The sequence below is a fragment of the Anguilla anguilla genome, chromosome 18 (assembly GCF_013347855.1).
Source record: "Anguilla anguilla isolate fAngAng1 chromosome 18, fAngAng1.pri, whole genome shotgun sequence".
Classification (NCBI taxonomy): domain Eukaryota; kingdom Metazoa; phylum Chordata; class Actinopteri; order Anguilliformes; family Anguillidae; genus Anguilla; species Anguilla anguilla.
This window is the reverse complement of record NC_049218.1, coordinates 25,218,770-25,232,639: the sequence shown is the minus strand read 5'-3', so window position 1 is coordinate 25,232,639 and position 13,870 is coordinate 25,218,770. Positions and strand designations below refer to the sequence as shown.

General features: G+C 41.5%; 2 protein-coding genes across 4 annotated transcripts in view; one reads left to right on the top strand and one right to left on the bottom strand.

Annotated features, from left to right (window-relative positions):
* Window positions 1–2,051: 2,051 nt before the first annotated feature.
* pcbd1 (pterin-4 alpha-carbinolamine dehydratase/dimerization cofactor of hepatocyte nuclear factor 1 alpha) lies at window positions 2,052–5,305 on the bottom strand. Its single transcript, XM_035400202.1, has 4 exons — window positions 5,154–5,305; window positions 3,349–3,480; window positions 3,107–3,187; window positions 2,052–2,876 (listed from the first exon to the last, which is right to left on the bottom strand). The coding sequence occupies exons 1-4, from the start codon at window positions 5,154–5,156 to the stop codon at window positions 2,784–2,786; spliced, it is 309 nt and encodes a 102-aa protein (XP_035256093.1). The 5' UTR covers window positions 5,157–5,305; the 3' UTR covers window positions 2,052–2,783.
* Window positions 5,306–8,529: 3,224 nt separating this feature from the next.
* Window positions 8,530–13,870, top strand: part of si:dkey-192p21.6 (uncharacterized protein LOC565246 homolog) — a 51,017-nt gene continuing 45,676 nt past the window's right edge. For 2 of the 3 annotated variants that reach the window (XM_035400199.1, XM_035400200.1), the window contains exons 1-3: window positions 8,531–8,744; window positions 10,413–10,534; window positions 12,021–12,139. In XM_035400199.1, the coding sequence (XP_035256090.1) occupies window positions 8,664–8,744; window positions 10,413–10,534; window positions 12,021–12,139 (322 nt within the window). In that variant the 5' untranslated portion in view covers window positions 8,531–8,663. Of the gene's footprint in view, window positions 8,745–10,412; window positions 10,535–12,020; window positions 12,140–13,870 lie in introns of all 3 variants that reach the window. The other variant, XM_035400201.1, reaches the window with a different exon arrangement.

Genomic DNA, 13,870 nt, shown 5'->3' with positions numbered 1-13,870 from the left:
CTACGGTTATATGTTGTGAATATGTTTTGCAAAATCTGAGTGTTTTAAATTTTTATTTGTTTTTTTTTGTTTTGTTTTTTTTTTTTTGCTACTCCTATCTACCTCACTGTATGTCCATATTAGAATGCAATGGTGTTTCATGGAACGGTGGATTAAGCGACGTTTGGACGGAAACGATGCAAACGGTTTGCAGAGTAACGCCCTCGTATTCCTGAGTCACCACAATAATTCTTGCTTTTTAATCCATTTCCATAACAATTTCATAAAGCATATTTTTCGAGTTAATCGCTGTTGCGGAATGAGCGCCCTCGCTCAGTTCTGTTGTTGTGCGTCACGTGGCGAGTCCGATCTGGCTGATGATTGGCTGGAAAGGACAGCCGGTGAGACCCCTCCAAGTGCAACTAAATATGCACAGCTGTGTAGCCCCAAACATGCTAATGCAGTTTTTCACCTGTTTGAGCTATACTTTTTTAAGTTAATCACTAATTGTGTCGGATATTTCAATGAGTTACCTTGCTTTTCAGTTTGTGTGTGTTTTATTGTTTAATTTTAATTCTAGGGAATTTGAACATGTCGGGGTCAGTGTGAATAAGAATTCTTTTCTTTATTGTTGTTGGACCATTTCATTCCCTTGATACTGTGTGCAGAATGTGACTTAACTTTCCAATTTTGAGGGTTCAGTGTTAAATAGAAGCAGCGTAAAAGTGATATATCCCACAATATCACGTTAATGCTTTATTATTAATGTATGCATCGACGTTGATTTACTTTCTGCTTTAATATTCAATTTTTAAACCGGCCCTCTACTCATTCAAAACGATCCCAGTTCATAACCATTTCTGAACGCCCCTCCCCCCACTTGTCCACTTATACACGTGTTATTTTACCACTGCAGGAAATGAGTTTTTTTTTTTTTGGAGATCTGTGATTTGGTTTGTCATTGATTGTTTTTTTCTTTTTTCTTTTTTTTTTTAATGGCACAGTCATTTAACGTTGAGTCCGGCAGCATTCACCTCTATGCCTTTTGGGTGAGGCCCTCACACGCACACACGTAATGTAGCCTTTTCTCAGGTGACTCAACCTAGCAACACAGTATGAAATATGAGGTGGGTGGAGTTTACATAGACTGCCCTGTTTTGTATCAGTTGTCGTTCCTGGAAATAAAATAAATCATTTTAAATGAAAAAAGCAGCGTTTCTGTTCATGTGCTGTAAGCCGAGTTCAGTTTATTGTGTCGAGTGTTCTTGCTCTGGCCCGAAGCTGCTTGAATGGGGGGTGGGTGGGGCGGCGGTGGGCGGCATTGTTACAGTTCATAAAAATAGCTTCGCTGGTCATCTGATTTAAGTCGCGAGCGATACGTCCCGAAATAATGTCCGTGCAGGAAGCAGAGCAGCGCGGTGCTGGCAGAACGGTGCGTGTGCTCATGTGGCCATTGTTTCTGTATGAATGATGGTCGTGGTTTGAGGGAGCCCCCCACAGCGCTGGGACTTCTGGGAGATATTAGAGAAGGTCAGCATTGTGGGTAACCCTGAAGGAAACACCAGTGACCGGCTAAATGAACATGTAAACAAGCCACCAAACAATGCTGGGCACCACCGGGTGAAAGAAATGGGATGGAGCTGTGTTTTCATAATGTTTTTATATTTTTAGATTACGCATTGTGCATTGACTGTACTGGAAAAATCCTCGTGCCAGTTCCTTTCCTACTTCCTTGCGCTAAAACTGTTTCCATAGTTACAGGACAGACTGAGATTTTTGTGGTAAGAGAACCTGTATTCATTTGTGGATTTCAAGTGGGGCAGCAGGGGATTTAATATTCGAACGCATATTATAAGATTACGATTAATTAAAATAAAACGTAGATCAACATAAGCTGTGCTCACTGTGTGAACAGAGGTGAATTGACTTTTTTCTCTAGGTGAAAATGGTAAAGGGCATGTAGAGGACCAGACAAGGTTGGCATAGCTATTGACTAGCCCTGTATTAACTCATGGGGCCAAAACAGGAAGTACTTTTAAGCAATTGTGCAGATTTTAAGTATAGACACAGAACACGTGCTGTACTTATTTTATTTTGAATCAAAAGTACAAGTCAACAGTCACAGAGGATAAGGAAAGGCACAGTATGTCCAGAGGAAATCGAGTCCTTGTTTTTTTTAACGTGATTAAAAAAAGACAAGGCCCTCTGCCTCAGGCAAAAAAAATGCAGTACGCGGTCCTGACCTGTCTGGACCCGAACAGGACCGTGTTCGGTCAAGTCGGGTGAATTAAGACGGACCGTGAACAGACAGGCATCGTAGGTGTACATTGAGCACGGCAGCACCTGTGGAATGTGTAAGACCTTTGGCCCCCTGTGTGGACCCTCCAAAGCCAGATTAACTGCCGCTGTGCACTAGGGATAATCACACGGTTCATTTGAAAAGTTTGAAAGGAAGACCACACGGCTGCAGTTCCCAGAGTAGGAGAGCCTTGCTTTAACCGGCTTCCGGTCATGTCTGATTAATACATGTTGGGGGGTGGGGGGGGGGGTGCTCTTGCTATTGGTGAGAACACAGGCCACAGCAAAATGGGGGGGCTCTTGATAAATTCCCCTCCTTTTTTGTGTTGTAAACAAAAAGAGCTCTCGGTTGCCATGTCTGCCTTGTTTAGCTTGGTGGCTGGGACATTTTTCCTTATCTGAGAGCTTCCGAATGGTTTAAGGTTAAAGGCTCACTTGCACAAACTGTCATACCGAAACGACGACATCAACAACGTCCGAGGGGGGCGGGGTCAGCGCGGCCCGTCTCAGAGCACCGAGGCCTGGTCGATGAAGGTCGCCAGGGTGATGTCCCGCTGAGACAGGCCCCCGCAGTCATGTGTGCTCAGGGTGATCTGCACCTGGGGGAGAACCGCAGGACCACACAGGTGAGAGCAGAAAAGCAGGTATCAAATTCCCTTAATGAAATCATTTAAGTAACGCGCTTAAAGCATTAACCTGCGAATTGAAAGCAAAGTACCTGCTGTAGCTGTGTTACTGCTTGGGGCGATGGGTTCGTTTAACATGCTGTGTAGGGCAAATAGTGCTCGGAACTTTGTGCTAGGGATACTTTGTTGGGGAATTGTGTTACCTTGTTATAGACGTTAAACCACTCGGGGTGATGGTCCATCTTCTCCGCTTGCAGAGCCACCCTGGACATGAAGCCGAACGCCTGGGAGAAACCACAGCCAATCAAATGACTTTCACATCCCGTCTGAGGCGAGGTCGGTAAAATCAGGTGTCCTATCCGGATGGCTACCAGAATGACTGAATCTTCAGTAACCAGGCAGCCAGCACCTAGTGTAAACAAATATAATCTGGCCCCGCCCCCACCTGGTTGAAGTCTTTGAAGATGAACTCCTTGTAGATGGCGTCCCGCCCCACCGCCTCCACCCACTGGGCGTTGCGTAGAAGGGGGAGGAAGTGCTCCCTCTCTTCCTCGCTCAAACCTTGGATTTTGCCAGCCTGGGAAGAAGAAGCACACACAGGGAGAACAGTGGTTAGAACGATCAGCCATCTCTCAGTCTCTCTCAGCTGGACACGGGTGCTCTCACACTTTGTTTTATTATATTATAATTATGATTTGCATATGGAGCACCTGCTGAAAATAAATCCCTTTTTTGAGGGAAGCTAAAGAATTGTATGTTCTTGGATTTTGCAGCTCTCTGTAATGAAATGAACGGTTAAGTACAAGTGCTAAAGTACTACAGTAGTGGACAAGGAGTTGCTTTTGAAATGATGATTGGTTTATTTGTGAGAAAATGTCTGCCCAGCAACATCATTCAGCTCAGCTTGTTTCTGCTGGCTGGCATCTTGCACATCTGAAAGGGGTAGTATCAAAAACAAGCATTGTGATTGGCTGGAAGAAGACAAATCTGGAGCCAGTTATGTGCTGCATTCCTGATTTTACTGAAGAGTGGAACCAGTGACATGATTACTTCAATGAAATTCCAGAAAAAAAAACTCTCCACCCCCCTGAACTCTTCCAAATTCTGACCATTACATGGCACGAGTGGCATAGCTCTCTCCTAAAACAATGGTTTTGATTTTTATTCTAAAAGCTAATGTTAATGTAATAGTATATTAACAATATAATACAGTAAATAACAATGGAATAAAGATATTTTCAGGCTGAAAATTAAGTGCATCATAAAAATGCCTTTACCTTTCATTAAATGGAAAAACGATAGACCAGTAAAGTTGAAAAGAGAGAGAAAATGTCAGTCTGCACCTTGGTCTTTACACCCACCAATACAGGATTTAAACATTGACAAAAAGCTAACAGTTGTCAAAGAGAGGGGCAATCTCTTTCCAATAAGCACTGCTGATAAAGGGGTATGACATCACGCACGTATCATAGCAACAGACTGGTCTCCTCAATCCCAGGTCACGCGTGAGTGATTTGAGAATAATGCTGAGAGACAATTTGATTTGGGCCCTGAAGCAGACAGCTTGCACACGACTCACGGTAACAAAAAAAATACAAACGCTGTACTGACAAGTGAAATATCGACAATGAAGGAAATGTTTGAATCTTACACAGTGCGTAATTATCTTTAACCAAATCAATAATTCTCTCTTGTTGCTTATATATATGGACATTTGTCTCCTGGGTTATAGGCTGTGAAATATTTAATTTAATTGATTCATTTATTTCCTGGCTTGGGCATAGAAAACAGCTTATTTAAGACAGTTAAGACATTTTAGAGCAGATTTTAAAGCAGACAGTATAAGGATATATGTCAGAAAGCCGTGTGTAAATGCAGTCTAAGTTAACCCATGGTCTGAACTATACATTTTAAATGAATGAACCACATCACAATAGGCCTATCCCATAATAAGACTACAGCGATCAGTCGTCACCTGTTGCGCAAAAATTTTTAGTAAATAAATAAAATTATTATTGAAGGTGTATCGGGCCAAGTTACAGCACAAAGAGACTCTGTGTCCAGTTACAAACAGTCTATGGCAGTTCTCAATGCTTAAGACTGCCAGAGGCAACAGGTACGTCTTACATAATGCAGGTGTGGTGGCAGTTACGCCTCTACCTACATGTCAGAGAGAAACAGGAGCGCTCCCTGCGTGTGCTGCCGCTAAGCTGAGAAACGCGAGACAGGAGCGGGGAGAGGTGCTCTTACCATGCTGTGAGGTTATTCACCGACCGTTCTCTCTGCAAGTCCGTCTCTGCTGCAGCCAGAATGAATTAGCGCTGGCTGGCTGGCTGGCTGGCTGTTTGCTTTGATTATGAGGCCCCGATAGCTGGCCGGGCAGAAGCCTTATTAAAAATGCTGTCTGACAGAGGAGAATGTTGCAGGCAATCCAGCCAGCAGCCCTGGCGGTATGGTGTCCTGCAGGTTATGCGTGGATGCCTCTGCCTTCTGTAACCTGTAGCAAGCAGTTTCACTCGGTCAGAAGTGAAGTCTGCAGACAACTACTGTGTCTGACGAAGGTTGTTGCAAACGTGAAAGTTGCCTCTTTGTGATTCTTTTATTATGTCTTAATACAAAATTTTGCTGATACCACGCAGAGTTTGTTTTTCCAAAGGAATGAAAGAGCGTGCAACAAAAAGCAAGATCAACAATCAGAATTAAACCCTGTATTTTTTTTTTTACAACCCCCCCACCACCGTGATTGCAGCATGCTTGACAGGCTCTGCCCCTCTTTAGTTCATTACATTTAGAGGCGTAACTTGTTTCTATGTCATGATTAACTGTGACTGCTCAGCCATGTTATGTTTAGTGTACCAGGAAATTAATCAGTTTATACAGCCCTCAGGCCCTCAGGTAATGGATGAAACCGGCCAATGAAATCATCAGGGCTACATTAAGAGCAGGCACAGCAGAAGCATTCCAATGGATCAGCCCTGACCCCTGAGCCATGACCCCCACAGTCCAGAGGTCAGCATTCTGCACAGGGCAATGAGTTTCTCTCTCTCCCTCTCTCTCTCTCTCTCTCTCTCTCACTCTGTCTATCTCTCTCAATCTCTCTCGGTCTCTCTCGCTCACTCACTCTCTCTCTCTCTCTCTCGGTCTCTCTCGCTGTTTGTGTGTTTTGGCACCAGTATGACAGATGTTTCACCAGTGAAATCTGTAATCTGTGGCATTGCATCCACATTCTGTTTCTTCAATCATGTTTAATAGACATAAAAGGAACTTCTGTGAGTTATCTTTATGCACCCAACTGCTTGAAATATATCCACAAATTACAGTATAGAAAAATGTGAAGTGAAAATTTGTTTGGAGACACTTTGTCTCCCTGTGGTTATATATTTTAGAAATTTCACAAAAGTATATCATTAGTTCTCATTCTTTTGCATTATTGTAATAAACAAGAAATAGGGACCATAACAGACATATCTCCAAGCAAATAGATCAGGAGCACGTATGTACCATTCCATGGTTTAGCTAAGCCCTAACACATGGTTACTGTAAAGCCACTGGGGTAGTTTGGGGGTGGGAGAGGGGTAGGGAGAGAAGAGTATGACCACGCACTCTGTCCAGGTTTCATAGACAGGCCAAAACTAACCTGAATAGTGCTGCATTACAATTATCATATCATATACACCTTATAATTGTTCATTGGAGAGAAATTCAATGGTGAAAGAAGAGAACAATGTCATATCCTCCTGGTACCTGGCAGTAAGATGTTTCTTGAATAACAAAAAACATGTTGCAGTGAAAATATTTTAAAAATATTTTATTGAATGTCCCTTGTGGTGTAAGTTTCAGTCAAGTACAAAAAATGGTTCTTGAGCTTAAGAATGTCCCCTACAGGGGACAAAAATGAAATAAAATGAATTGCCAGTTTTTAGGAGGTAAAAAAAAACTTTGAGGGGGTTTGGTGGCGGAGGTCAGCTGGCAGTTAAAAATGCTGGTGTCTGCACTTGATTTTTTAGTCGTTTGCTGTACTAACATGATCAGCTAAGAGACATATGCTACACTTACAACAAGAATGTAATTACTTGGAATAACTTTGTAGCGTTAATATTGTGAATTGTGATGCTGTGTTGAAGACTGACCAGCAAGACTCTTAGAATAAATCTAAATTTAATGTAATTTAAAAAGTACAGATTTTGATGATTTATTTGCTTATACCTTTCATAACTCATATTGAATATCATATACAGTGCGGTCTATAATGTTAGAAGCAAAGACTTTTTTTTTTCTTGATTTGGCTATGTGCTCCACAATTTTAAATTTCTTTGAGGTCACTGTATATATTTTTTATTATATTTGTATAATATTGAGTTATTCTAAACCTTTCTATATTTTTATCTATGTAAAAATATGCATTATTTTATTTGACTAACCTTGTACCATCAAAATGTCAGATACGATATACATTATGGCTTTAGAGAGGAAAACGATCTAATTAAATGGAGCAAACTTGTTTAAGGTTCATATAATATTATTTTGTTTCTAAGAATGCAGTCTGTTCTCATGATATAATACATGTACAGTACTACGTGTGTAGTCATTTTCACACATACTGTATACTCATATTAGCTCAATGCAGAATGTCACACAGACACAATAAACACAAGGAAATTCCTGGCTTCCTTCTCACCTTTGACCTTTGATCACTGAAATATGCATCATAAAGACTGATTGCATGGTAATTGTTTTCACATTGAGAATGGAGTCCGTAGTCATCAAACATGTCTTGCTCCTACTTCTTTTTGCAAGGAGGCTTGAAGGAAATCCACAGACTGGCAAGTATTTTACAACTTTACAACTGTTTTTTTCTCCAATGTTTATATGTATTCTTTATGGCTACAAACCCGGACAAGAACCATATATACAAACAGCATAGCTGTTCTGTTTACTTCAGTAAGTGATTTACCACTTTTGGAAAGAAAGGAAAGTTGTCACACTGGCAAGAAACATTATGACAGATTGCACTACAGATAGAAATCATAGTTGTGTACAGTCTTTTGCATTTACATTAAAAGGAACATGAACTATTAATATGACAGAAGTTATTATGATTTACGCTGAAATGATAGTGTAAAGTCTACTGGAGACAGTAGTAGTGCGGTGGCTCACCCGGACAATAATCCAGAGTATATTCTCTTTAAAATCTGTAACTCAAGGCCACCATTTTACTATTGTTTTACTGTAAATCCAATAACCTCAGTACATGGATGCAGATCACTTATATCAAGATTTCATTTTTCAATGGGATTTGTGCAAAACAGAGAAATCTTTGTTTAGTCTCTAGTCTTTTGTCTAGGATGATATTAGTTTTAATTAAGATTTTTGTTGGTCATAATGATGCTATAATATCAGCAGTAAGATTTGTTTAAGAAACTGCTGAAGTTTTAAAGGTGAAGATTTATAGGTACGCAATCTACCTTTGTTTTAACATTAACCAAGCAATTTGTGCTCATTCATGAATTGTGTCCACTGTGTGAGTTGAAATTTGTTTACTTTTGGTTTCTTGGTTATATAATCATTGTGTGGGTTATGCGATGTTGGCTTGTCAGTATTTCACATTTACTGTAACTTGCAGACAGTTCCAGTTAAAAACATTCAGAACTGTTATTGGCAGTTTACCAGATTACTTGTCTAATGTAATTATATTTGAATATCAGAATTCATCTCTAATAATGCACTTATGATTTTTTATTCATAGTGCGGGCTTTAAAAATGGATGAGGCATTGCTCACAGTGCACAACGACCTGCAGTCTGGCATCAGAGTTTCCTACATCTCCGATCACTGCTATAAGGTATTAAACGTCCGTTTTTTAATTACGTTTCCGAAGCCAGCGCTGCGGCGGATTGTGAGACGGAGAACACCGAATCTCTGGCGAGTCTTTCGCGAGTCTCGCGGCGTCCAGTCATCCGTTCTAACGATTATTTCGTCTGCTTGAGAATGGGTCCTGTGTGTGCCGTTCGTGCCGGGTTGAGTAGGAAAATAAATACGTTTCCTGTCTCCTGTCGGGCATGCCCCTATCTATTTCCACTCAAAGGACAGGAAAAGCCGCTCCTGATATGTACACCGCCATCCAATCGACCGAATCCCGCCATCAATGGGAAAGGATTCAAATCAGAGGAATATAGGGGAGAGAATATTCATTGAACAATTTCTGTCAATGTGTCCGACCTACTCTCTTATCCTACACTAAAACCCTATACTTCGCTGTAATGTAAATCACAGGAACCACCCATCTCTTTGCTGCTCATTTACACAGAGAGGGCAATTATATTTAAATGATGCATGCTGTATGTAAACATGCATGTTTACCCTAAATGTGTTTGCTATTCTTGGGTGGCGGAGTAGAATAATTGGTAAGGAACTGGTCTTGTAACCTAAAAGGTCACAAGTTCAGTTCCTGGGTAGGACACTGCCATTGTACCTTTGAGCAAGGTACTTAACCTGCATTGCTTCAGTATATATCCAGCTGTGTGAATGAATGCAATGTAAATGCTATGCAAAAGTTGTGTAAGTCACTCAAGATAAGAGCGTCTGCTAAATGTCTGTAATGTAATGTAGTAATAGCAGATAATTAAACTGTGCCTGAACTTAACACAAATATTCTCAATCAAGTCAATATAAGTAAAACAAAACTAAAACAATAGAGAAATTGGTCTTAACTTATAAATCTCTATTTTAGGAGAGCTCACATCTATCAGAGACATCTAATCTCTGAGATTTAGAGGTATACCTGCAGTATAGCTACTGAAGGCCTGCATTTATATAAAATACTGAATGCGCCAGATTCTGTATGAGTGCGACACGCGGTCCCTCGGGGCTGGTGTGTTTGTGGTAAAGCCGAGCCAGCCACCGAGCCACCAGTCCAGCTTAATGCACACACACCTCCCCCTTTACACTGACATATTGACTTACTGCTGATATCATTTGTAACAAAGCGGCCCTTTTAACCACTTTGCTGGATTCTCCTGACACTCGCTCTTAAGTAACCCCAATCCGCAGCGTGCCATTACGAAGGAAAGCCCATATACGGTCACGCCATCTCACCTCTTCGTTCGCTCCGGGCAGCCTTTTGTGCATCCGGCCAATCGGATGCCCGAAATGCCGGCTTTCTTGAAGCCCGCAAGAAAAAAATACAGTACAAATCAACGTTATTGAATGCTGTGAATTCTAATGACTTTCTCTCAAAGCTACAATAAAAATGACTATAAATGAACGAGTTCCCTCTTTTGCAGTATTTGTAAATGAAAAGCTTGTGGGGTCATGTGATTAATTGACATATTTATGTAGTGATGAATGGCCAGTGCTCTTGGGTTATTTTAATAGTGGGAATGTGCGTGTGGGTTATTGTAATTATGCAGACCTGCATGCAGGTTCAGTGGGTTGCTGAATGGGGAGAATGTGAGGGAGGGGTAGGAGAAGATCACAGAACTTTCCAGAAGCTGTTGCGTTTCTCTCCCAGTGCCTGTATCAGCCCCTGCTCATCCTTCCAGACGGCCCCAGCAACGCGTCCCTTTCTGTGAGCACCCGTTTCACCTTGACTCTGATTGTGGAGGCTGACCCTGAGAACAGCACCCCCTGCAGGTGACGTATAGACTGCAGCTATTACTGTTTTTAACACTTAGTGTCCAAGGTCAAAGAGGAACATAAACAGTTCTAAAATGAAATGAAATCAAATAAGTGAGCACAAGAACCCATTTTTTAAATGTGTACTTCTGCACAGAATCTGCATCTTGACATTATGCCATTATGCAATTTCTCTTGTGGAAAATGCTGAGCTTCAAGGCTGACCAATTAGAATATTGCATTGGACACCATTTCTTTAATACAAGACAAGAAAAAAATAGTATAACTTGGTGAGTTGTTTTTCATCACTAAGTTTTCATTACAAATGGGAAATCATCAGACATAATAGAAAACGAAATAAAGGATGTAATTAATTGAATTAGTATTTTATCTGATTAAACTGTGAGTAGGCACTGTGAGTGAGTGAAAGTTTGTGAGTCATTTGCTCCATTTCTGAGGCAATGTGCAGAAGATTTGAGATGTGGGGAGTTATGGTACAGACAGAGAGTGATGGCATTTCGAATTTCCCCGACTATTTATTGCATGTTGGGCGTGGGTGGGGGGCGGGGGGGGGTATGGGGTGAGGGTGGGTGGGAGGGAGGGGTTGGGGGGTTATCGTGACCTGCTTTGTTCCAGAAAGATACCCGACCGAGCCGGGATATCGATTTCGTTTTCTTGCGGGGTTAATAAGAGCTGACACTCCAATAATGATAAAAAGGCCCGTTAAAAGCTCACAGCAACAGGCCTGCAAGCCCTCTGTGCGCTCAATCTCTGGAGGAAGAATCCGTTTCAGTATTTATAAACAATCGGAGCGAGCAAGGCATTAGGGCTCGCGGATTTCATTTGGGGTCATCTTTAAACGAACTGGAAGGCATCGGATTTCACGAGACAAGATTGTTCTCCTTGTCCATGGGATCGAGGGGGATGGCCTCGCTAGATCAATGTGGAGGTCCCTCACCGGTCTGAGCCCCCCCATTGATCTAACCCTCGCCCCCCTCCCTCACTCTCCTCTCCCCACCTTAAAAAGACCCTCTAAGTGATAGCGTTATATGTCTTTTCACTGGGCGATCAATAAGGTCTCCTAATGCACCTTTTGGGGAGATGAAACTTGAGATGAGTGCCGTGAGGTGCACGTGCGGCTCTCTGCCCCTAGATGTCGCTGCTGTGCTTTGAAGGGTGCTAAGGCCACAACCCGAGCATAGGAGACAGCGGTGATGTGTTAGATGCTAAAAGCCCTTGAAGAGGGATGTTGCGTTCCGAAAACAGGAAGTCACTTTTAAGCATCACACAGCTGCCCATCGTTCCCCCCCACCCACCCCCACCCCCAGGCTTCCCGTAGATTAATGAACAGGACTATAGCGGGTGTCAGGCCCTCGGGGATGATTCTGAGGGTTCACATGAAGGTGAGCGTGAAGCATAGCCGTGAGGCGAATCACTTCACAAAGTTATGAGCAGATCTCTGCTTGTCATTTTATTGTTTCCTGTATGTGCTGTACTACCACAGGTGGAGTCAACTGTATGGCGAATCCGGACATTATTCTGTGTGGGTCCAGCCTTCTGGTTACCCTGACAACATCACCTGTGTTCGGACTCTGGACAAGGAACCGATCAACAGCTACTTACGTAAGTTCAGTTTTGTTTAGTTTTGTTTTTTTTAACTATATAAAAGCCATAAATCCCCAACTGGTTTTACCTTGGTGTCACACAGGGGTTGAGACTGAGCATCTGTGAAATGCTGTGTTACGCTTCTCATAAAGTAAACCAGGTCAAACTGAAAGACATTAAAACAGTGAATAAGTCACAATAAACACTTCATACTAAACACTTTACTGTTCACACAAGCACAAGAAAGACACGTCTCCATTTAGAAAAATGCTGACAAATAAAACTCATACTCAACTCATTAGAGGTGTAATTTTCAGACGTAATAAATACTTAATGCAGGAAGATTCTGAAATGGGCCCTTTCACAGTACACAGGGAAGTTGCGTCAAATTCTTGTTACTCCAGAAATGTGGCTCCACACACTGAGGTATGAAATTACCAACGGCTGAAGTAGCCAATCCGACCAGCCTACAGGGCTGCTGGATATCAGCTTTACAGATTCATCCTCAGGCTCGGATATCAGCGTTTTCCCTCCTCTGCTGACTGGACAATTATTATTATTTTCCCTAAACAAAAACACAGGACCATTTGCATCAGAGATGTGCATCCTGCTGTAATGTTTTAATGTGTGATAAACAGCCTTGGTGTCAGTGCTGGTGAAACAGATAACAGCACATGCACTGACACATACAGTTTAACCATATATTGTGTGTATGCGTGCCTATGCTTGTGTCTGTTCCAGTAAATGTAATCCGTAAAAGTGAGGAATTATACCTGTAAGCTTAGTAAACTACAGGAACTGATTAATCACGGTGTCCCATGATGCATTGAGGGTGTGCAGCAGAGCAGTGGAGCTGACAGGAACAGGAAACGGTTCCACTTTAGGGGGGAAATGGGAAGATCTAGGGCCTGACAATACCCGAACCTTGACTCATTCATTGAGAGGAACCATTACACTCCTGTCCAATCCCATTTGGGACACAGCCAAAGCACTTAAGATGTAAGTCACTGCAGGTTCAGTTGGTGTATTTATTTTTGAGTGGATAATAATTTAAAATTTCCATAGAACTTTGATTCATCTACGAATGCATACAAACTAATAAGGTTTTGTGAGTTTCAGAGGGTTGAAAATGAGTTGCTCTGCCGTTGTCAGATTATAAGCAAATAATTAATTATTGTTGCTAACCTGGCAGCTGTTAGCACTGTAGTAGGGCTTTTTACGGAAACAAATACAAATACAAATACAAAAACAAAATACTAACTGACACTCACATTTCAAATAGCACATATTTTTATTTAATTTAAACTATTTAACTGTTTTGATTGAGCAGATCTGTCCTCAATGCATTTTATTTGACTGTCTTTAAACTATTATGCAGTCAGGTACTACTACTACTGCTACTATGGCTACTGCTGCTGTTGCTTCTATTACTTCTACCACTATTTGAACAATTATTACTACAGCTTCTGGTACTGCTACTACTACAGTACTATACTATTACTATTGCTACTTGTACTATTACTTCTACTATTACTGCTACAACTGCTGCTGCTTCAACTATTATGCAGTCAGGTACTTCTACTACTACTACTACTACTACTACTACTACTATTACTACTACTTTGACTACTACTACTACTAATAATAATAATAATAATAATAATACACATACACATACAGAACAGACAGTGCTCCTCGCTTTGTGGAGGTGCATCCTGCTTAAGCGTGCTTTGATCCTGTCCTGCTCCT

Bases quoted from the DNA above. Each gene is read 5' to 3' on its own strand.
- pcbd1 (XM_035400202.1), bottom strand. The intron at 3,188-3,348 runs GTGGGGGCGGGG...GGTTTCTCCCAG, and splicing joins TCTTCAAAGACTTCAACCAG to GCGTTCGGCTTCATGTCCAG. The intron at 2,877-3,106 runs GTAACACAATTC...GTTCTCCCCCAG, and splicing joins GGTTTAACGTCTATAACAAG to GTGCAGATCACCCTGAGCAC.